General features: G+C 47.6%; 2 protein-coding genes across 2 annotated transcripts; both read right to left on the reverse strand.

Annotated features, from left to right (window-relative positions):
- Positions 1 to 35: 35 nt before the first annotated feature.
- LOC308141501 (heme-binding protein 1-like) lies at positions 36 to 11267 on the reverse strand (the record flags this gene model as incomplete). The annotated part of the gene is made up of 4 exons (XM_080511686.1): positions 36 to 213; positions 890 to 1070; positions 1299 to 1437; positions 11190 to 11267. The coding sequence occupies 4 exons, from the start codon at positions 11265 to 11267 to the stop codon at positions 36 to 38; spliced, it is 576 nt and encodes a 191-aa protein (XP_080367812.1).
- Positions 11268 to 13334: 2067 nt separating this feature from the next.
- Positions 13335 to 15480, reverse strand: fmc1 (formation of mitochondrial complex V assembly factor 1 homolog). The gene is made up of 2 exons (XM_080510895.1): positions 15347 to 15480; positions 13335 to 13810 (listed from the first exon to the last, which is right to left on the reverse strand). The coding sequence occupies exons 1-2, from the start codon at positions 15473 to 15475 to the stop codon at positions 13607 to 13609; spliced, it is 333 nt and encodes a 110-aa protein (XP_080367021.1). The 5' UTR covers positions 15476 to 15480; the 3' UTR covers positions 13335 to 13606.
- Between the last annotated feature and the right edge of the window lie 2185 nt (positions 15481 to 17665).

Raw genomic sequence — 17665 nt, forward strand, 5'->3', positions numbered from 1 at the left:
GGGACGGGGATTTCATCTTGTGGTTTGAGCGGCGTCTACGGCTCGTCCTGGAGAAACCACACCTCGTTCCTTCGTCCGTAAGGCTTCAGCGGTGGGTCGTAGCTGCAGCAGAAATACTGCTTGCGCTGGAAGGGGGCCGTCTCGCCCAGGGTTTTGGTCAAACGCAAGGCCTCGGCTCGGTACTCACTCTCTCCTGCAAAGCCTCCAAACTGCCTGTGAGTTTAAAAAAAAAAAAAAAAAGGGAAGAGAAATCTCATCAGCTTTCATTATACTCTCTGAAAATGTACCATCTGGTATTTACAGCTATATCACAACTTGTGGAAAGACATTTTTTGCATATTTGGTGTCAAGATCCACAGAACAGCTTTTTCTTTTCTTTTTTTTTTTTTAATCTCTTCAAAAATAATGCCTTCTGGAGGTGGCTAATCTTGCAAATAAGTCATTGATCATTAACGGCTACCTCCTCTGTGGTGATAACATGTCACTGGGTTGTTTTACTAAAATAAACTGTCACCGTCATACACTCCTGGACACGTTATTTTACGGAACACAATAGTTGTGTTAACTTGGTAACTTTTTCATCAATATGTCTGCATGTTTCTTTCAACTGAGGGATGAGATTGTTCCATTTTCATTCCTTTCATTGTGTGTCCATATCGGCATTGATAGTGGAACATGCCAGATTCAGCATGTTAACAAACGTCTGTCAAATAATGACACCCCTTGTTCTACACAGTGAAAAGCTTCCGGCTCCAGCGTGACTCCAACCTGCATCCTGTTAAACCTAATTGTGATGAAACACCTGTGAGCCCGGGCGAAATCACCAACATCTTTTGGCTCCCAGCTTTATCTGGAAGTTGACATTTTGACGACTTAAAGCCGGACTCACAGTGCGTAGACTGTCATGCCGGGCCGCTCCTCAATCCTGACGGCACTGTCGGTGGGAGTCGGGGGACTTTGCTGGTAGACGTTGGGAATTCGGATGCCGACGACCAGACGGCGGGACAGAACGCCGTCGTTCCGAGGATACACGGTAATGATGATGGGAGCTGCTGTACCCATCGCCTCACCTTGGACAATCAATCACATTATGTTTTTTTTTTAATGAAATGATGGAGAATACACATAAGACAAGCGTCTGTAATTGACATGACAGGACAGGACAGGATAGGATAAGACGAGGCGTGAGCCTGCTGACCTCGGCTGCATTTTATATTTAAAGCAGCTTGTTGGACTTTTAAATTGTAGTCCATGACGATATCGCCCGATGCATCCACCAGTTAGTCTGATTGGCTTACCTTGTTCATTGCTCCCGCCGATGTACATGAGCAACTTCCTCACCAGCTCCCCGGTCACTTGGTCAAACGCTCGTCCCTCAGAGGAGACCGTGGCAAACTTGGAAGCATCGTACCGTCGTACCTCAAAGCTGACGCCATCCTGGAGAAGAGACGGTAATCACACCGGCTTAGATGACTGCCACTGCACAATCAATTCTATTAAAGTCATGTATATTGCATGAATGACACCAAAGGCATCTCAAGGAGCTTTTGCAGAGAAGAACCCAAATATTTCACACGTGACATGAGCAAACACAGGAAAACTGTGGATTCCTCAGTAATTAACTCTCAGGTTCCTCACAGTGGGACTGGAGGTCAAAGCCATCCTCTCCGGAATTATATTTTTAGATGATTTGCCTTTTAAATATGTTGACCCTCTGTTTCATCTGAAGTCGGCAGCAAAGAGTTACAGCTTCTACGGCTTTAAAACAGTGGTCCCCAAACTGTGGCCCGCGGGCCGATTAAGGCCTGTCTGCACATTTGGCCCCCTGAACAATATCAGAGACGCACTTTCATAATTTTTTTTCCCCCATATACAGTCAGGGCTATAAATTCAGGCTAGTAAAAACTTTGCTCGGGCAAGTGAATCATCTCCCCAGCTTGCTCGAACGGGCTAGTGGTTTTCTTTTCTGGCGAAATTTTGAAGTTTTTTTCGGCAAAAATCACTTGGTATCGCCACCAGTTCATGTCACCGCAGGGCGCCGCCATTTGTCGCCACGAGAGTGCGATCACGTGATTCTCGCGTGGACGCCGATGATAGCGTGGGAAGACGCTTGACGCCGATCGTGGCCGCTTATTTTCTTCCCGATTCGTGATCCTCGTTCAAGGTCAGTGACGCTGCATCTTACGTGGAAAACATGCATTTTGATTGGTTAGCTTCGCGTAATTCCTCGGGATTCCCTCCGGGAAACTCCTCGTCGTGCGCCATTTTGAATTTTCAACTTCCGTAAACATTCAGATCGTCACTCGAATTCAACACATAAAAACAACTTCAACTAAAACAACGGATTTTTTTTCTGTGAAGAACTCAGAGATTATTTGGTTGTTTATTTCATAAATAATGTTGTTATTTATTTCCTGACTTTTTTTTTTCTGCGAAGAACCTGGAAAGCGTTATTTGGTTATTATTTATTTCATTAATAGGGTTATTATTTATTTCCTGACTTTCCTAAGTACTTCTCTGAACCAAACCTAGCAAATCTTCCAGTTCGACAAGCTGATCAGTATCATCTGGTTCCATAGATAAACAGATTTGTGTATCATCTGCGTATTAATACAAGTTTATGGAGAGTTTCCTGCACGAAGCAACTGTAATGTAAAAAGTGTGGGTCTTAATACAGAACCCTGTGGCGCTCCATTGTTAACTTCAGAGTTGAAGAGTCACTGACATGAACAAAGTGGAACCTGCAAGATAAACACATAAAACCAGCTTAACGCTGTTTCTTTTGTCACGATAATATCGTCCAGTCTCTGTGGAAACATGCGGTGATCAATGGTATATAAACAAAACAGGACAATAACAACAAGGAGTCCTTTCTCTGAGGTCATGATAAATTGTTGCTGGAACAACCTAGTTGTTGCTTGACAAATGTACAGCAAATAGCACACAAACATCTCCTCCGGGGATGAGAATGGGGGAGAGGTTAAGCTCAGAAGTGATTCACCCCCGACACACTGATGTTGACAATCTGCTTCCTAAAGATGAAAAGCTTTGAACTGGCGGGGTTTACACTTCAGTGTGTGTGTGTGTGTGCGCACGTGCATGATTGCTCACACATGTGGGTGTGTGAAGTCAAAGTAGGCAGATACAGACGAAATGTATTTACACTGATTTGATTTAATTTCTCCTGCTGCACTGCAGGGCTCAGTCAGCTTGCAGAGAATAATGGGTAAGAGATGCACGGTCTTACATAACAGCACATCGGCAAAAAGAAAACACACACACACGCACACACACACACACACACAGCTCTCCCACTGACACACAACCTTAATCTGATGCAACAGTTTTGCATTAAATATGATTAAGTGGGGTTAATGTGAAGCACAGTCACTCAACTTTAATCAGTTTTGAAGGAATCCGGTCGACGTTCGAGACTGATGCCGGTTGCAAATCCAGCTCCACAGGCCACGGACATGATTATGCCGTGTGATATTTTAGGATGCATAGTTCTCAGTGTGTTTGTATTGTGGGATGGCGCATTTGAATTTAATTACATAATCTTTTTTGCCATTCATTCTCTGTATAATGCCTGCACAAATCCGCCGGCTGCTGCAGGATATAAAGTTCATTATTGTGCAGATGTTGTGTTTTTCTTCTCAGCATGATACTGTAGCGATCACGGAGGTGGTCGCTGCAAGGCATGATGGGAATTCATGTTTTGTTGTTGTTGTTGTTGGTTATTGTTGGGCTTGGTGTTGTGTTGATTGTGCTTTTGCTGTGTTTTTGTTCTCCAGTTCAGGGAGTGTTTGTTTCATCTAGTTTATTTTGGTTGCTAGAAAGTTGGGTTGCACCATGAGTGATGGGGGTGTTGTGTGGAGTGTCGTCCGCTCTGAAGTTCCGGTTGTGTTGTTCGTGTTGTCAGAATAAAAGCCTCTGGGTGATCAGCTGGCAATCTAAAAAGAGCAATTCTTCCACGGCGCTCGCCACATTGGTGTCAGAAGTGGGATGATGGCAGCTGAAAGAAGAATTGCAGAGGAGATACGCCAGCTGGAGAAGGACATTAAAAAGAGCATGTCATTCCTGAAGAAAGAGCAGCAGAGAGCAAATTTTTCAGGAGCAGAGGAAGACCATCTCCAACCACTTGGTCCTGTAACTGCTGGCAGAACCGCTGAATACTCACCGGTGAATGGGAGGAGTGGCGTTGAGGTTGACGCCCCGCAGTTTCGACGCCCCCTGGTGACGAGAGAGGGGAGTGCAGCCAGATCGACGCTACAGGGAGGCCTGCCGGATGGAGCCAGTGCGCCACGGCATTATCATCCCCTGGAGGCCGGGAGGGATACTGCAGCTAGTTCCAGGAGAGCTGCTGGTCTCCCCCCACCAATCGTCAGCACTATGGCTAATGCAGATGGACTTTTGCCCTTAACCACACCAAGCCCATCGCTCCCGGTAACTGCACCCAGGACATCTGTGAAGCTTCCCAGATACAACGGGACAACGCTGCTGGAGCCGTACCTTTCTCAAGTTCAGCTCGCCGCACTGCACAGTGGATGGAGTGACGAGGAGGCAGCCACTCACCTGGCCCTGGCATTGGAAGGGAAGGCGGTACAAGTGCTTCTTGACCTCACCCCGGCAGAACAGCGAGACCTCCACCACCTGATGACAGCACTACAGAGGCGGTTTGGGCAGCGACGTTCCACTGACCACAGCAGGGAGCATCTGGCCAGCCGCTGCCGACAGGAGGGTGAGAGCCTGGGCACCTTCGCCGCCGATCTGCAACTGTACGCCCAACAAGGTTACCCTCACTTTGAAGCAACTGTCCTAGAGGAGCTGGCCCTCCACGCCTTCTTACGGGGGCTTCGACCTGAGCAGCTACGTCAGCATGTCCGCCTGTCGTTGCCCCAGTCACTCACCGAGGCTCTGCATGAAGCTGAACGGGCTGAAGTGGTGCTCTCCCCAATACCAGTACAACCGAGACCCCTGACTCCAAGACCCCTTGTCAGAATGGCTGCCTTTGAGGAGATGGAGGAGGCTGAAGAGGTCTGCCAAGCCATGCCACTTCAGTCCTGGGGAAGGCCTTCCCGCTTCAAACGTGCAGCTCGACCAAGTGACCGCTGCTACAGGTGTGACGAACCTGGACACATTGCACGTGAATGCCCAGCTCCTGCCCCGAAAGCAAAGATGACGGGAAACAGCCATGGAGTGGCTCAGTGAGGGGACTGCCACTCCAAACTCCACTCCCCCTCCAAGGCAAGTGTACGCTGGTGGGCCGCTGTGGCCACACAAAAGGATTGTACCTGGACTGCCAACTTGATGGTCAATCCTGCCTGGCTTTGATAGACACTGGGTCGACAATCTCTTTGGTACGACCAGGCACCATTCCTGATGTCACCAACCAACCTCCCGTGGCCTGGACCCCAACCAACACCCAGCTGATGACAGTGACCGGAGAAAGGTTCAGCATGAAGGGGAGGAAGCTGTTGACAGTCCAGGTTGGGGACCAGAAGGTGGTACATGAGTTTTGGCTTGCCAACATCCAGGACCCATGCATCATCGGCTTGGACTTGCTGAGGCACTGGGGAGCCCAGATTGATGTGATGAAGAAATCTGTTACCCTTGGCATTGAGACTGTCGCGCTGCAGTCTGGTCAGAGAAGGAATTCCAAGCCAAGTGGACAACGCAAGTCGGCTGCAGCCCAACCAGTCTCAAGTCCATGTGCTCCAAGACCTCCTGCAGAGCCGGTGAGTACCCCATCTGTTGAAACCACCGAGGCCATACATCAGTTGTGGCAGCGCAGCAGTGCCAGCCTCAACCCACAGCAGAGCCATAAGCTGAAATGCCTTCTTGATGGTTATGGGGACATTTTTGCTGCTAGAGATGATGAATGTAAACAGACTGGACTGGTTCAACACACCATTGAGACTGGCAGCGCTCAACCTGTTCGACTACGCCCCCATCGGCTGGCCCTCTCTAAACGACAGGAAGCGGAGCAAAAGATTCAAGAGATGCTCGCTGCTGGGGTGATTGAGCCATCAGATAGCCCATGGGCAGCCCCAGTGGTCTTGGTGAGGAAGAAAAATGGCACCTGGCGGTTCTGTGTGGATTATCGTCGTCTCAATGCAGTCACCAAAAAGGACTCCTACCCCCTCCCTCGCATTGATGATGCCCTTGACCACATCGCAGGCTCCAGTTGGTTTAGCTCCCTAGACCTCCGCAGTGGATACTGGCAGGTAGAACTACACCCTGAGGCAAGGCCAAAGACTGCTTTCACTCTCGGACAAGGACTATGGCAGTTCCGGGTCATGCCATTTGGCTTGTGCAATGCACCAGCCACATTTGAGCGGCTGATGGAGAGGGTACTTGCTGGTGTGTCCCAGAGCCGATGTGTGGTCTACCTTGACGACCTGCTTGTGCATGCTGCAGACTTTGACGGAGCTCTGTGCAATCTGCAAGAGGTCTTCAATGCCATCCGCCGGGCTGGGTTACGACTGAATCCTTCCAAGTGCCGTCTGCTGTCACGGGAAACTGAGTTCCTCGGTCATGTTGTCAGTGCTCGTGGTGTCGCCACTGACCCTGCAAAGGTGGCTTCTGTCCGAGATTGGCCGACCCCTGCCAATGTTAGTGAGCTGCGGAGCTTCCTGGGGTTGGCCTCCTATTATCGGAGGTTTGTCCAAGGCTTTGCCACCATTGCCAGCCCCCTGCACCGCCTCATCGACAAAGGCCAGGCATTCCATTGGGACGACAACTGTGCAGCAGCGTTCGCAGAGCTCCAGACGGCACTCACTGAGGCACCAGTTTTGGCGTACCCCGACAGCCAGCAGCCCTTTATTGTGGACACAGACGCTAGTAATGTGGGCGTTGGGGCTGTCCTCTCCCAGCAGAGAGAAGACGGTGAGCGTGTGGTGGCCTACTTCAGCCGGGCATTGAGCAGAGCTGAAAAGAATTACTGCGTTACTCGCCGTGAGCTACTGGCAGTTGTTCTGGCCCTGCGCCAATTTCGGCCATATCTGCATGGGAGCCACTTCCTCCTCCGCACTGACCATGCCTCACTCACCTGGCTTCTGAACTTCAAGAATCCTGAAGGCCAGGTGGCCCGCTGGTTAGAGGCTCTCCAGGGTTATGACTTTGAGATCCAGCACCGCCCTGGACGGCTTCACAGCAATGCAGATGCCCTCTCACGCCGTCCATGTGAAGCAGTGGAGTGTCGCTACTGTGTGCGCCAAGAAGAGCGGAGCCAAGAGGGGCAGTTGGTGGCAGCTGCATGCCCCATCGATGATGGGGAGGAGTGGACCGCACTGAGCACTGAGCAGCTGAAGCAAGAGCAGGAGGCTGATGCAACCTTGGCACTGGTGAAAGGCTGGCTGGAGACAGGACAGCAACCAAAGTGGGCTGAAGTGTCAGCCTTGGGTCCCGAGGTGAAGGCCTATCACTCCCAGTGGGGCAACTTTGTTGTCCATGATGGACTAATGTACAGGCGCTGGCAGGCACCTGGACGAGGAACTCATCTCCTGCAGCTGCTGGTGCCCCAGGCCCTGCGTCCCCAAGTTCTTCGGAGTGTCCATGGTTCGGCGGGGGTGGGGCACTACGGGAATGCAAAGACCCTCCACCGGCTCCGTGGGCGGTTCTATTGGCCGGGCTGCCGACGAGATGTGGAGCTACATGTCCATTGTTGCGATGCCTGCACCGCTCAGAAAGGGCCGACCCAGCGCTCCCATGCACCACTGCAGCAGTACTTGGTGGGGGCCCCGATGGAGCGGGTGGGAGTGGACATCCTTGGACCCTTCCCGGTCACCGATTCCGGCAACCGCTATGTTTTGGTGGCCATGGACTATTTTACTAAGTGGCCAGAAGCATATGCGGTTCCAGACCAGAGTGCCATCACCACGGCAGGGAAGTTGGTAGAGGAGATGTTTACTCGATTTGGGGTTCCCGAGGAGCTCCATAGTGACCAGGGGCGGAATTTTGAGGCCCACGTCTTCGGTGAGGTCTGCAGACGGCTGGGAGTGAGTAAGACCAGAACAACTCCCCTCCACCCACAGAGTGATGGTCTAGTAGAGCGATTTAATCGCACCCTGGCCACCCAGCTTGCCATTCTCACCAGTGAACATCAGAGAGACTGGGACCGCCACCTGCCCCTTGTCCTGTGGTCCTATCGGTCGGCTGTCCAGGAATCCAGCCGGTGCACGCCTGCAGCTCTCATGTTTGGGAGAGAGCTCCGAACACCCGTGGACTTGGTCTTTGGTGCACCTCCAGAACCTGAGATTGCCGGGGGGAAAGAGATGGACTACTTCCGCAGACTGAGAGAGCGCCTGCATTTGGTGCATGACTATGCTCGCCAAGCCCAGGCTGACTCTGGTGTCCGGCAGAAGAGAGGCTATGACACCCGTTGCAGAGGGAACCCTTTCAGGCCAGGGGATAAGGTTTGGGTGTACTGCCCAGTCCGCAAAAAGGGAGTTTCCCCCAAACTTCAGAGCCACTGGCAAGGGCCTGGAGAAGTGGTTTGCCGCTTGTCTGAAGTAGTTTACCGTGTTCGGATGCCCGGCAGAGGTCGCATGGTGGTGCTGCACCAGGACAGGCTCTCACCCTACCGTCCACTTGCCTCACCTGCCACTGAGGGCGGGAATGGTGGTGTTGCCTTACCCCAAGAGCCTGGACAAATTGACTCATCCATTGGGACAACTCCTGATCGGCCGGAACGGTCAGTTCGGCGGCAGCCAGGTCGACAGCGGCGGCGGCCCCAATACCTGCAGGACTTTGTTTTGGATGATGGGGTCGCCGAGGACGTCTGACCCCTCAGATGGGGGCTATGTAGCGATCACGGAGGTGGTCGCTGCAAGGCATGATGGGAATTCATGTTTTGTTGTTGTTGTTGTTGGTTATTGTTGGGCTTGGTGTTGTGTTGATTGTGCTTTTGCTGTGTTTTTGTTCTCCAGTTCAGGGAGTGTTTGTTTCATCTAGTTTATTTTGGTTGCTAGAAAGTTGGGTTGCACCATGAGTGATGGGGGTGTTGTGTGGAGTGTCGTCCGCTCTGAAGTTCCGGTTGTGTTGTTCGTGTTGTCAGAATAAAAGCCTCTGGGTGATCAGCTGGCAATCTAAAAAGAGCAATTCTTCCACGGCGCTCGCCACAATACCATCAACAAAAGAGATGATTATAGAAAAACACTCACGGCAAAGCTTCCACTACATTTGCTTATTTATTTGGCGATTTCTAATATAGGTGTGTTTTCTTTCCCCTAGAGTAACAAATCAAACTATGTAAATCAATTAATATATATATATTTTTTTCTTTTAGGGTGCTAACATAGCCTTCATTTGCAATTTTATGATCATTCTCACTCAAATTCAACTCCAGTGACAACATCTGACCCTGTGGTCACTTTAATCTTCCAGAACATACAACATAACGCTATGTTATCATGGAGTGCCAACTTGTGACATGTACCCAGGCTAGTAATTACATACAGCCCCCCCCCCCCCCCCCCCCCCCCCCCCCCAGGTAATGCTTGTCAGTGGGACTACTCATTAGTGGTTGTGTATGGGTGACATAGCAAGAAAGCAAAGCCTCGCTTCAGTGAAGTAGTGCAATTAATTTGTCTGCCATGCGCCTCATGATTGGGTGTATTTAACTGCTGCCTTATGCCAGTTTATACAGTATAATTACCCAGTGCTTGATCACAGCCCACAAACTGTATTATCAACAGTGATTGTTAACATGCCTTGTCATTTCAAGTTCTTGCTTTTTTTCTTCATTTCTACTAACTTCGAGCAACTTCCAATAGCAAGATTTCTGTGCGTGTGTGCTTTGTGGATGTGAACATGTGGCGTTTCCTTCCAGACAGCTTGTCTGGATTCCGTGTCAGTTTTAATTAAGAGTGTAGGGTGTCGGAGTGAGGCAGGCACTCCATGGGTCGTATATCAAGCTCTCATTTCAATACCTGCTTCTCAAACATCAGCCAAGTCCAGAGATTTCATGTGGCTCCAAGCTTTGACTTGTCGCGTGTATTTTCTTAATTAGATGCATCTAGATTATTGATATAATCGCCACTCGACACCCACATTTTCTTTGACAGCTCTGTAGAAAAAACCCCCAAACATTTTATTTTAATTTTTAATATGAAATAGCAGTTTTACCTGCATGTACTGACCACTTTACAAATCAGTTTGAATTGTAAGTTCACACAATAGTTGCAAAGTATGTGTCGGAGCAGAACTGCCTCTCTCTGGACTGGTTTTGGGTCATTTGATTCCCTGGCAGTCTGTTCAGTTGGCCTTGACGTTGTCATTGTCACCATTTATCCACTTTTGTTTCCCCTCTCAAAAGTTCGCTGCTGTGCAGGGAATAAATGCACAAAGCCATTTCCCATACAACACATACATACACACACACAAAGCTCTGCGTGCACATTTACTGTCCTGGACTGTGGCTCCACCGAGCATGAGAGAAGACCCTCGAAATGACTGTTAGGCGTTGCTTCAGTTCACAACACACATCACTGAGTTCACTGGAATCTGTCCAGAGCGGGCAAACTGTACATATTCAAACATAAAAGCACAGACAGGAGAAGATGTGGGGGTTGGTAAGGAAAAGGGCATGACCTTCCTTTACAGTGACGTCAGTTTTCTGTGTCACCCGCCCCCATCAGCCACTCTCAGTGTATCGGAGTACACACCACAGTCCATATGTGAGCTCCTGGGTTCACCGCAAACAGGTCTGATCAGCGTCCTTTTACATTGCAGGGTCAGTAAGCATATCCCCTGTGGTTCAGGGTGCATCCACAACGCACAGGATAATGAAATATACAGTGACCCAAATTAAACAAGACCCCGAAGCCAACCAGGAGGATGCAGCTTCATGCATTTCTACCTTGTTGCTGGACAGAACACCTGAGGCCGGTTCACTCCTCTGACCCACACTGAGTCCCTATAGACTGGCTGTCTGGCAAGGTTAGAGGGGCCGTGGTGACATAAGCACAATCACCATCAACTTTAGGTTAATTTTAAACGTATATATTTAAAACATATCTTTCTTGGAGTTGTGTCCTGGATGAAATATTCATGCACAAAGAATTGGAGACCTTGCACCTGCTGCGCAGCAAGGTTATTGTGCGTAAAACTGCGCGCTGAGAGGATCGCAGGGGACAGAAAGCACAGGGGATATATCAGAGTAATAAATGTGTCTGTTGACAGCTCACCTTCGTCTCGGTGCTGAGCAGTTTATACTCCGTCTCCTCGGTGTTTCCGAAGAGAGAATTCTTTATCATGCCAAACATCGTCGCCTCGGCTGGGTTACCGCGCCTCTCTCCGCTCCTTCAGTTGATTCCTCTCCCCCGCGCGTCTTTCAATTTGTTGCAAAACAACTTGCTCTCTCAATGTGCAGCCCTTCCTTCCTCTGCCCCCTCACTCCGATGTGGCGATCCAACGTTCTCGGCAAACAGGAGATTACCTCGAGCAGTATTGCATCCAGATGCTCCAAATGTTGGGCGACGCGCCGGAGAAGAGCGCGCACTCTGCTCCAGTGAGCGCAGTCTCTCCTCAGTAGACGTTTCAAGTTGGGGATGCTGACTCCTCGCTCCTTTACCTAGCCAAGGGATGAGCACATCAGCCTCCACTCTGAGGAGAGAACTGCCCCCTCCCACCTCCCTCACTTCACTCTTTTCGCCAGCTTGACGCTCACTTATATCACCACCTTTCACTGTCAGTGGCGCTGACAAGGGAAGATCCCCGTGTTGTAGCTTTTCTCTCAAAAATGAAGTCTTTATTCTTGCATAATTAATGCTTTGAAGTGAGATGCAGCCTTGTGACCAACAGGGAGTCCCCTCATAAAAAATAAAAAAAAAATACCACCCCCACCTAAAAAAAAAAAAAGTAGGCTAACCTTCAGGGTCTCCCTGCTGTCCCTGGACTTTCTCTCTCATCGTCTTTGCCTCGGCTGTCTCTCCAGGACGCACGAGGCGCAGTGGTGTGGAGAAACATTTTTACATCCCGTTTTTTGTGCGTTTTTTTTGCGCAGCATAAATTTTGACACAAGCTGTTGGTTTGTCAGTATGCATCGGACTTTCCTTTCTCGACTGCATGTGTTGGTTTGGGGGCAGCGCATGGGCGCGCGTCTTACCCCCTGTGTCATTGTGTGAGTTGCTTTGCTTTGGGGCTTAGCCTATTTAAATTCACGCTGAGGGCAGTGTTAGTCACCACTGGAGAGGAGGCAGGAGGCAGGAAGGGGAGAATTAATGAAAAAGATGTGGGGTGTATGAGGATTGGCCAGACAGACCTGTGGTAAGGGGAGACATGAGTTTCCACAGCCCACATTTCCATTATTTAGTCTTAATTTGCCCTTTAATGTAAATATAAGTGTTTGCTCTGTGATGGACTGACAACCTGTCCAGGTTGTAACCCGGTTATAGTCATAATGAACTGGGATCATCAGCCCCAATGCAAAAAAACAAAACCTGAAGTAGGTGAAGACGGAAGAAATAATTCTAAGATTTTATTTACATTTAATTCAACTCTTTGCAGAGCTGATGAAGACTTCTTTTATGCTTTTGCATCACTGTAAACCGTCACTTCAAACCTAAATGTGCAACTTATTTCAAGAATTTGAAGTAAAGTTCGTAAAAGAAAAATCAAACTTTGATTTAGTCTAGGTTATTGTATTTGTAGTTTTGTTTTGCAGAAATACTTCAGTCATACAAAGCCAGACTCCCAGGGAGTGAGTCACTCTCATCCGTCTGCCGAAGGCTCGTTCATTTGAAATTATGCGTGCTGGAGCAGAGAAACACCTCAAAACTCACACATGCAAGATCGGCATCGACAGACATAGCTGCACACCAGAATCGGATTAGCAAAAGGGTTGCTTTAAGTTGCTACAAAAAAAAAAAAAAAAGGCATTGAAGCAGCTTAATTAATACACAAGCAGAGGGTTTGTTGATGTGTTAAGCCGGGAGCACCCACGACAGCTCGATTACTGAAGCTCGCTTGTCGACACCAGCAGTGTCAGCCACATCCCCTAACATGCTTCATCTGATTTCTCTATAAGGAGCGAGAGAACTCAGAGAAAAATATATATCAGCTTGTATAAATAGATCCATTTGGCACAGTGCAAGGTGTCGGCTGTGTATTCTTGCTGGGATGACGTCAGTGTGACCCTACGCAGGTCTTTTCACTGTGTATTTTCCTGAGAACTGTGCATGTTGCGAATCAACAGTGAAAATCCTCCCCGAGTCTCGGCTGGTGTGTTGAAAGTGACCTGATCTGCTAAAATCAACACGGGAAAGGAAAACACACGCAGCCGGTGAGTGTGAGGCCTTCTGTTCATATGAATTCTTCAAGAAAACACAGTATAATAACAACAATTCATATTTTAATGGGGGGAAAGGGTCAAAACAAATAGTACTGAGTCTGTTTGAAGAAGTAAAGAAACAAACAAAAGCCGTACGCTACAGTATATCAACAGGACATGCTCGATTTTGACGGTACATTCATATTCTCTCCCCTCGAGCAACGGAAAAAAAAAAACGAACCTCCGTCGAAGCGCTGCAGCCTGTCAGGCTCTTCTCCATTTACACTTTTTGTTCCATAGTTTATTTTGTCAGTCCTTGATCTTCACGGGTCCTCATTTCTCCCAGCCTTTGCCCCCTGGCTGCGTGGGCAACCTGAGCCCGACCAGCCCTGCGACTTGCTCGGGGCTGCGCTCTCCCTTGGCGTGGTAAAGGTTGTGGAGGGCCAGGTGGCTCCTGGTGGAGGACAGCAGACACAGGTATGTGTCCGAGTCGTGGTGTGCTTCCTGCTGGGCACGGCAGTACCTTTCTCCTGTCACCTGCAAGACAGGAAATGCTTTAAAATCATTAAAGCAGCTTTATGAATTTTGTAAAAAAAAAAATATATATATTAAATTACAAGTCAGATCAGAAGAAATGTTTTTTTTTTTTAATTGTTGCTCCAATTAGCCAGAATTTGGAGAAATTTAACACATCTGATTTTATTGCGCTCTTCTAAATCTGCCCCCCCCCCCCCCACCATAAACCGACTGAAAGCATATGGACAACAAGCATTCAATCTGATTGCCCATATACATTCTAATGCCTTGGGATGTCTTCAGAGCTGGGATAAATAGAAAATGACAAGCAAGAGTTCCTCCTAGCTGTTTTGCCTCATTGACCGCACATGCATTAGCCACCCTGGTGAGCCACGTCCTGTCGAGCATTAATAATACAAGCTTTAAGCCTATATGCCTTCGCAGAGATACAAACAGAATCACAAGCACTTAGATGGACATGTTGAGGACAGTTTCTTTCGTCCCACGAGTTGTGAGTGAGCAGATGTGGAGAAGGTGAATGAATTCGGTGAATACAAACAGAGCGATTTCAGTAACAATCGTGACGAATGAAATTAAGCACTTTCTCAAATAATTAATCTTAGGAAGATATACAAGGTCATGCATATTTCTGCCTCATTTCAGAGATTTTGTCTGTATTAAAAAAAAAACTACTTTATTGGCAAATTCATTAGGTACATGTATTTAATGGAAGGTGATCAAGCATAATAATTCTGCCATACACAAAGGCATACTTTTACTTGAGAAAAAATGGGATCTGAAATGAAGTACTTTTGAGGGACTGTGTTCGATTGAGAAGCGTTTCTAACCCTCAAATGGACAAAAATAATGCTTAATGTAGACAAAACTACAAACAAGTAGAACAAAAACGATCTCAAAGTTATAGCTGGAGTGTATACAGCTCAATCAAACGAGGACATTTGAATATACATATTATTCATGTTATTTGAGTCCGAATACTTGTATGATGCTTGTTTGTTTTTAGCTGCTAGCTGCTGTTAGCATGTCCTTCTACAGTCACCTTGCTCTCAACTACAGTTCGTAATAAAATGACTGTGCAGTTGATAACAAACACAGTTTGGTGTCGGTGTATTCAGTCTGTTCCAGTGTTGATGGTAAACATTTATTTCCCCTACACAACGATTACTTTATATTAACGTTGTATTAACATTAAAGCACTGTCTGGTGTTTCAGATTAAGTGGTGTCCCTGTTAACTGGTGACCCACTACCATCAGCGTCCCGAATCTCTGCTAATAACAGATGTTAAATACCCGAAAATAATCTGTAGCTGTCTTCGCAAGCGCCGTTTAACTGCGTCGACAATTAAGTTTCGTGGTGTCGTATCTTTTGTGGGTCTTATTTTAACATCTACTGTTACTAGCAGACGTGACAACGGCGGACGCGAAAATAAGTCTGTCGCCAGCCAACGAGGGAACCAGTTAATCCGAAACACCTGGGATAGCAGTTAGCACCTCGGCTAACATCCGCCTGGATGCGGTGCGAGGAGAAACACTCACTTTATTCTTTCGAAATTGGTCCATAACATAGCCGTATGCCAGGGATTGTCTGTAACTGGGTCCCTGGAGGACACGTAGCTCTTTTAAAATGCCCCGACAGACGCGGAGCGGTGAGGACAGCGTGGCCATCTCTGAGCCGGTGTGTATGAGCGCTGTCGTGGCGCGGAGCGGCCGCAGGAGGCGCTGTGGGTCAATGCAGCGGTGCAGCGGTTCAGTGGAGCGGCCGCAGAGGGGCGCCGTGCCTCAGTCGTTCGCTCGCCTCAACGTGTCTCCCTCCTCCCTGCAGAGTTTACCTGCGACTGGCTGCAAAAAGGTGAGCAAATCTCAAAATGCACGCGTGTCCTGCAACTGTATTTGTTCACCACCCGCCTGGCTTTAGTTTTGTTTTCAAACCTCTTAGTCTCTAATTCAGGTCTAATGTAAACACCTGTTTTCTATCAAGCCAATTAATCAGTGTTTGTGTAGCGCTTTCCTCCCTCTCGTTTATTTTAATTGGCTTGCCTAATTCTTCTAAACAAATCGTATTACAAAAGTGTTACCTATAAAGCCCCGTTTGTTTATGTTAAAACATCCTTAATGATGTGGATTCATGGCAGAGCTGCTGAAGGGATCATGGTAAAATTGTTAAAATGTCTTCTGAACACAAATGTAACGTTGTCATTGTGGAGACTTCTCATTGCAATAATGCAATCATGAGCCAGTTATTCTGACTTTAACCGTATTAACTGGTGAATAATCATATTTTTGACCCAAAATCTTGACTTCAAATGTTCACCACCGCGTTACCTGTATTTTGGCCCTATAAGATGCGTCCAAGGCTGCAAGTTTGGTTGCTCTTAGTACGAGTTTCAGAAAGTAAGGAAACAGCACAACCCTCGCTGCAATCTTCCTCGCATCACAAATGTAAAGTTATTGATATATTGCAAATGGTAAATTGTCCATTCGGATTTGTCTCCAGAAGAAGACAGCCTTGGTGCTTAAAGCTTGGCTTGTGGCTGATGATCAACTTGCTTCCTGTCAGTTCCAGAGACGTTGAACACAATATTTGCAAGAATGGTTTTTCCTCATCGAGCAGTTTTTTGAAACTGAAATCCCATTGTATGCCGATCCTCGAAGACATCGGCATCAGTGTTTTTGGAACTGAAATAATAAAGCAAGTTAATGAAACACGTGTGGCATGTTGTGTAACCAAGGTTTGCATAAACAATTGTGACTGGCCAGCTCTTGATTTGCACGCAAAATGTGTGAGCACGGCCTTGTCGTAACTGAACTTCTGACCTTCGCTCCACCGAAGCGCGGATCCTCTGATCTCGGAAGCCCACAGGTGGGAAAAAATATGCAAGGAGACGAAGAAGGTGTTTGCTCAGCAACTTCCCGCAAAGAAATTCTGTTAACTGTGACATTAATCCCCTCGTTCTTCCCTCGCCGATTGTATTTCCACAGATGTCTGAAACTCGGCGAAAGGTCAACGGGCCACGAGGTCGCGAAGCCGCCGCCGCCGCCGCTCGTGCTCTGTGTGGCGTCCTCCGCCTCGATGGAAGGTAACTTCAGAATCCAGTGAGTGACGGCTTAATCAGACGCCACTGTCCTGTCTTGACGTTCGGCCTCCTCCGTGTGCCGGTTAAGTAATTGCCGTCTGATAAATAGGTCAGAAGAGGAGGCTGCGGAGATTTGTAATGTTATTTCTGTACAGAATCTGTCAGCAGCTCCTCTGTCTCCATCTCTCGCTTCTACCTCTTTACTATAAATGACACATTTAAAATAGACTCGTAACTACAAGCGCTCTGCAGACTTGGCTGTGGAAGTGGAAGCGGCGCCAGTCTTCCAGGAGACGCTGCCACAGCAGTGTGATTTACCTCAATGCCTTTTTGTATTGTTTTCCATTCTTTCTGGCTCAGTTTCTGAATGACTTTAAAAAATTTTTTTTTTTTATAAACAATAGAGACAAATCCCAGAGTGGTTATTTTCTTTTTCACAAGAGGCTTTAATTTGTTTGTTCAAGCAAATCGCTCATGTTCTGGCAGATCCGTACAAAAGAGAGAATAACTTCAATAACGCACTTCCACGTAGCTCAATGAGACATTTCATGGGAAAACCTGTTGCTCTCGTCAGAATTTAACATTTAATATATTGTTGACTCACAAGCAAAAGAGTATTTTTAGTAGTAAAATATAAGAACCCTGTTTAAAACCTTTGTTTGAGCAAACACATGTTAAATCATCATGTTTTCGAAGCATGTATAATCCACTTAATGTCTCTATCATCTGCCGTATTGATAAATGTAACTTTTTTTTAATTGATCAAATTTGTGATGACACA

This window comes from Blennius ocellaris (assembly GCF_963422515.1).
Source record: "Blennius ocellaris genome assembly, chromosome: 16".
In the NCBI taxonomy this organism is placed as follows: Eukaryota; Metazoa; Chordata; class Actinopteri; order Blenniiformes; family Blenniidae; genus Blennius; species Blennius ocellaris.

What these genes read in the sequence shown, in the direction of transcription:
- fmc1 (XM_080510895.1), bottom strand. Translation starts at nt 15,475, where the DNA reads ATGGCCACGCTGTCCTCACCGCTCCGCGTCTGTCGGGGCATTTTAAAA. An exon ending in ACCAATTTCGAAAGAATAAA is followed by an intron (nt 13,811 to 15,346) that starts GTGAGTGTTTCT and finishes CCTGTCTTGCAG; the next exon opens with GTGACAGGAGAAAGGTACTG.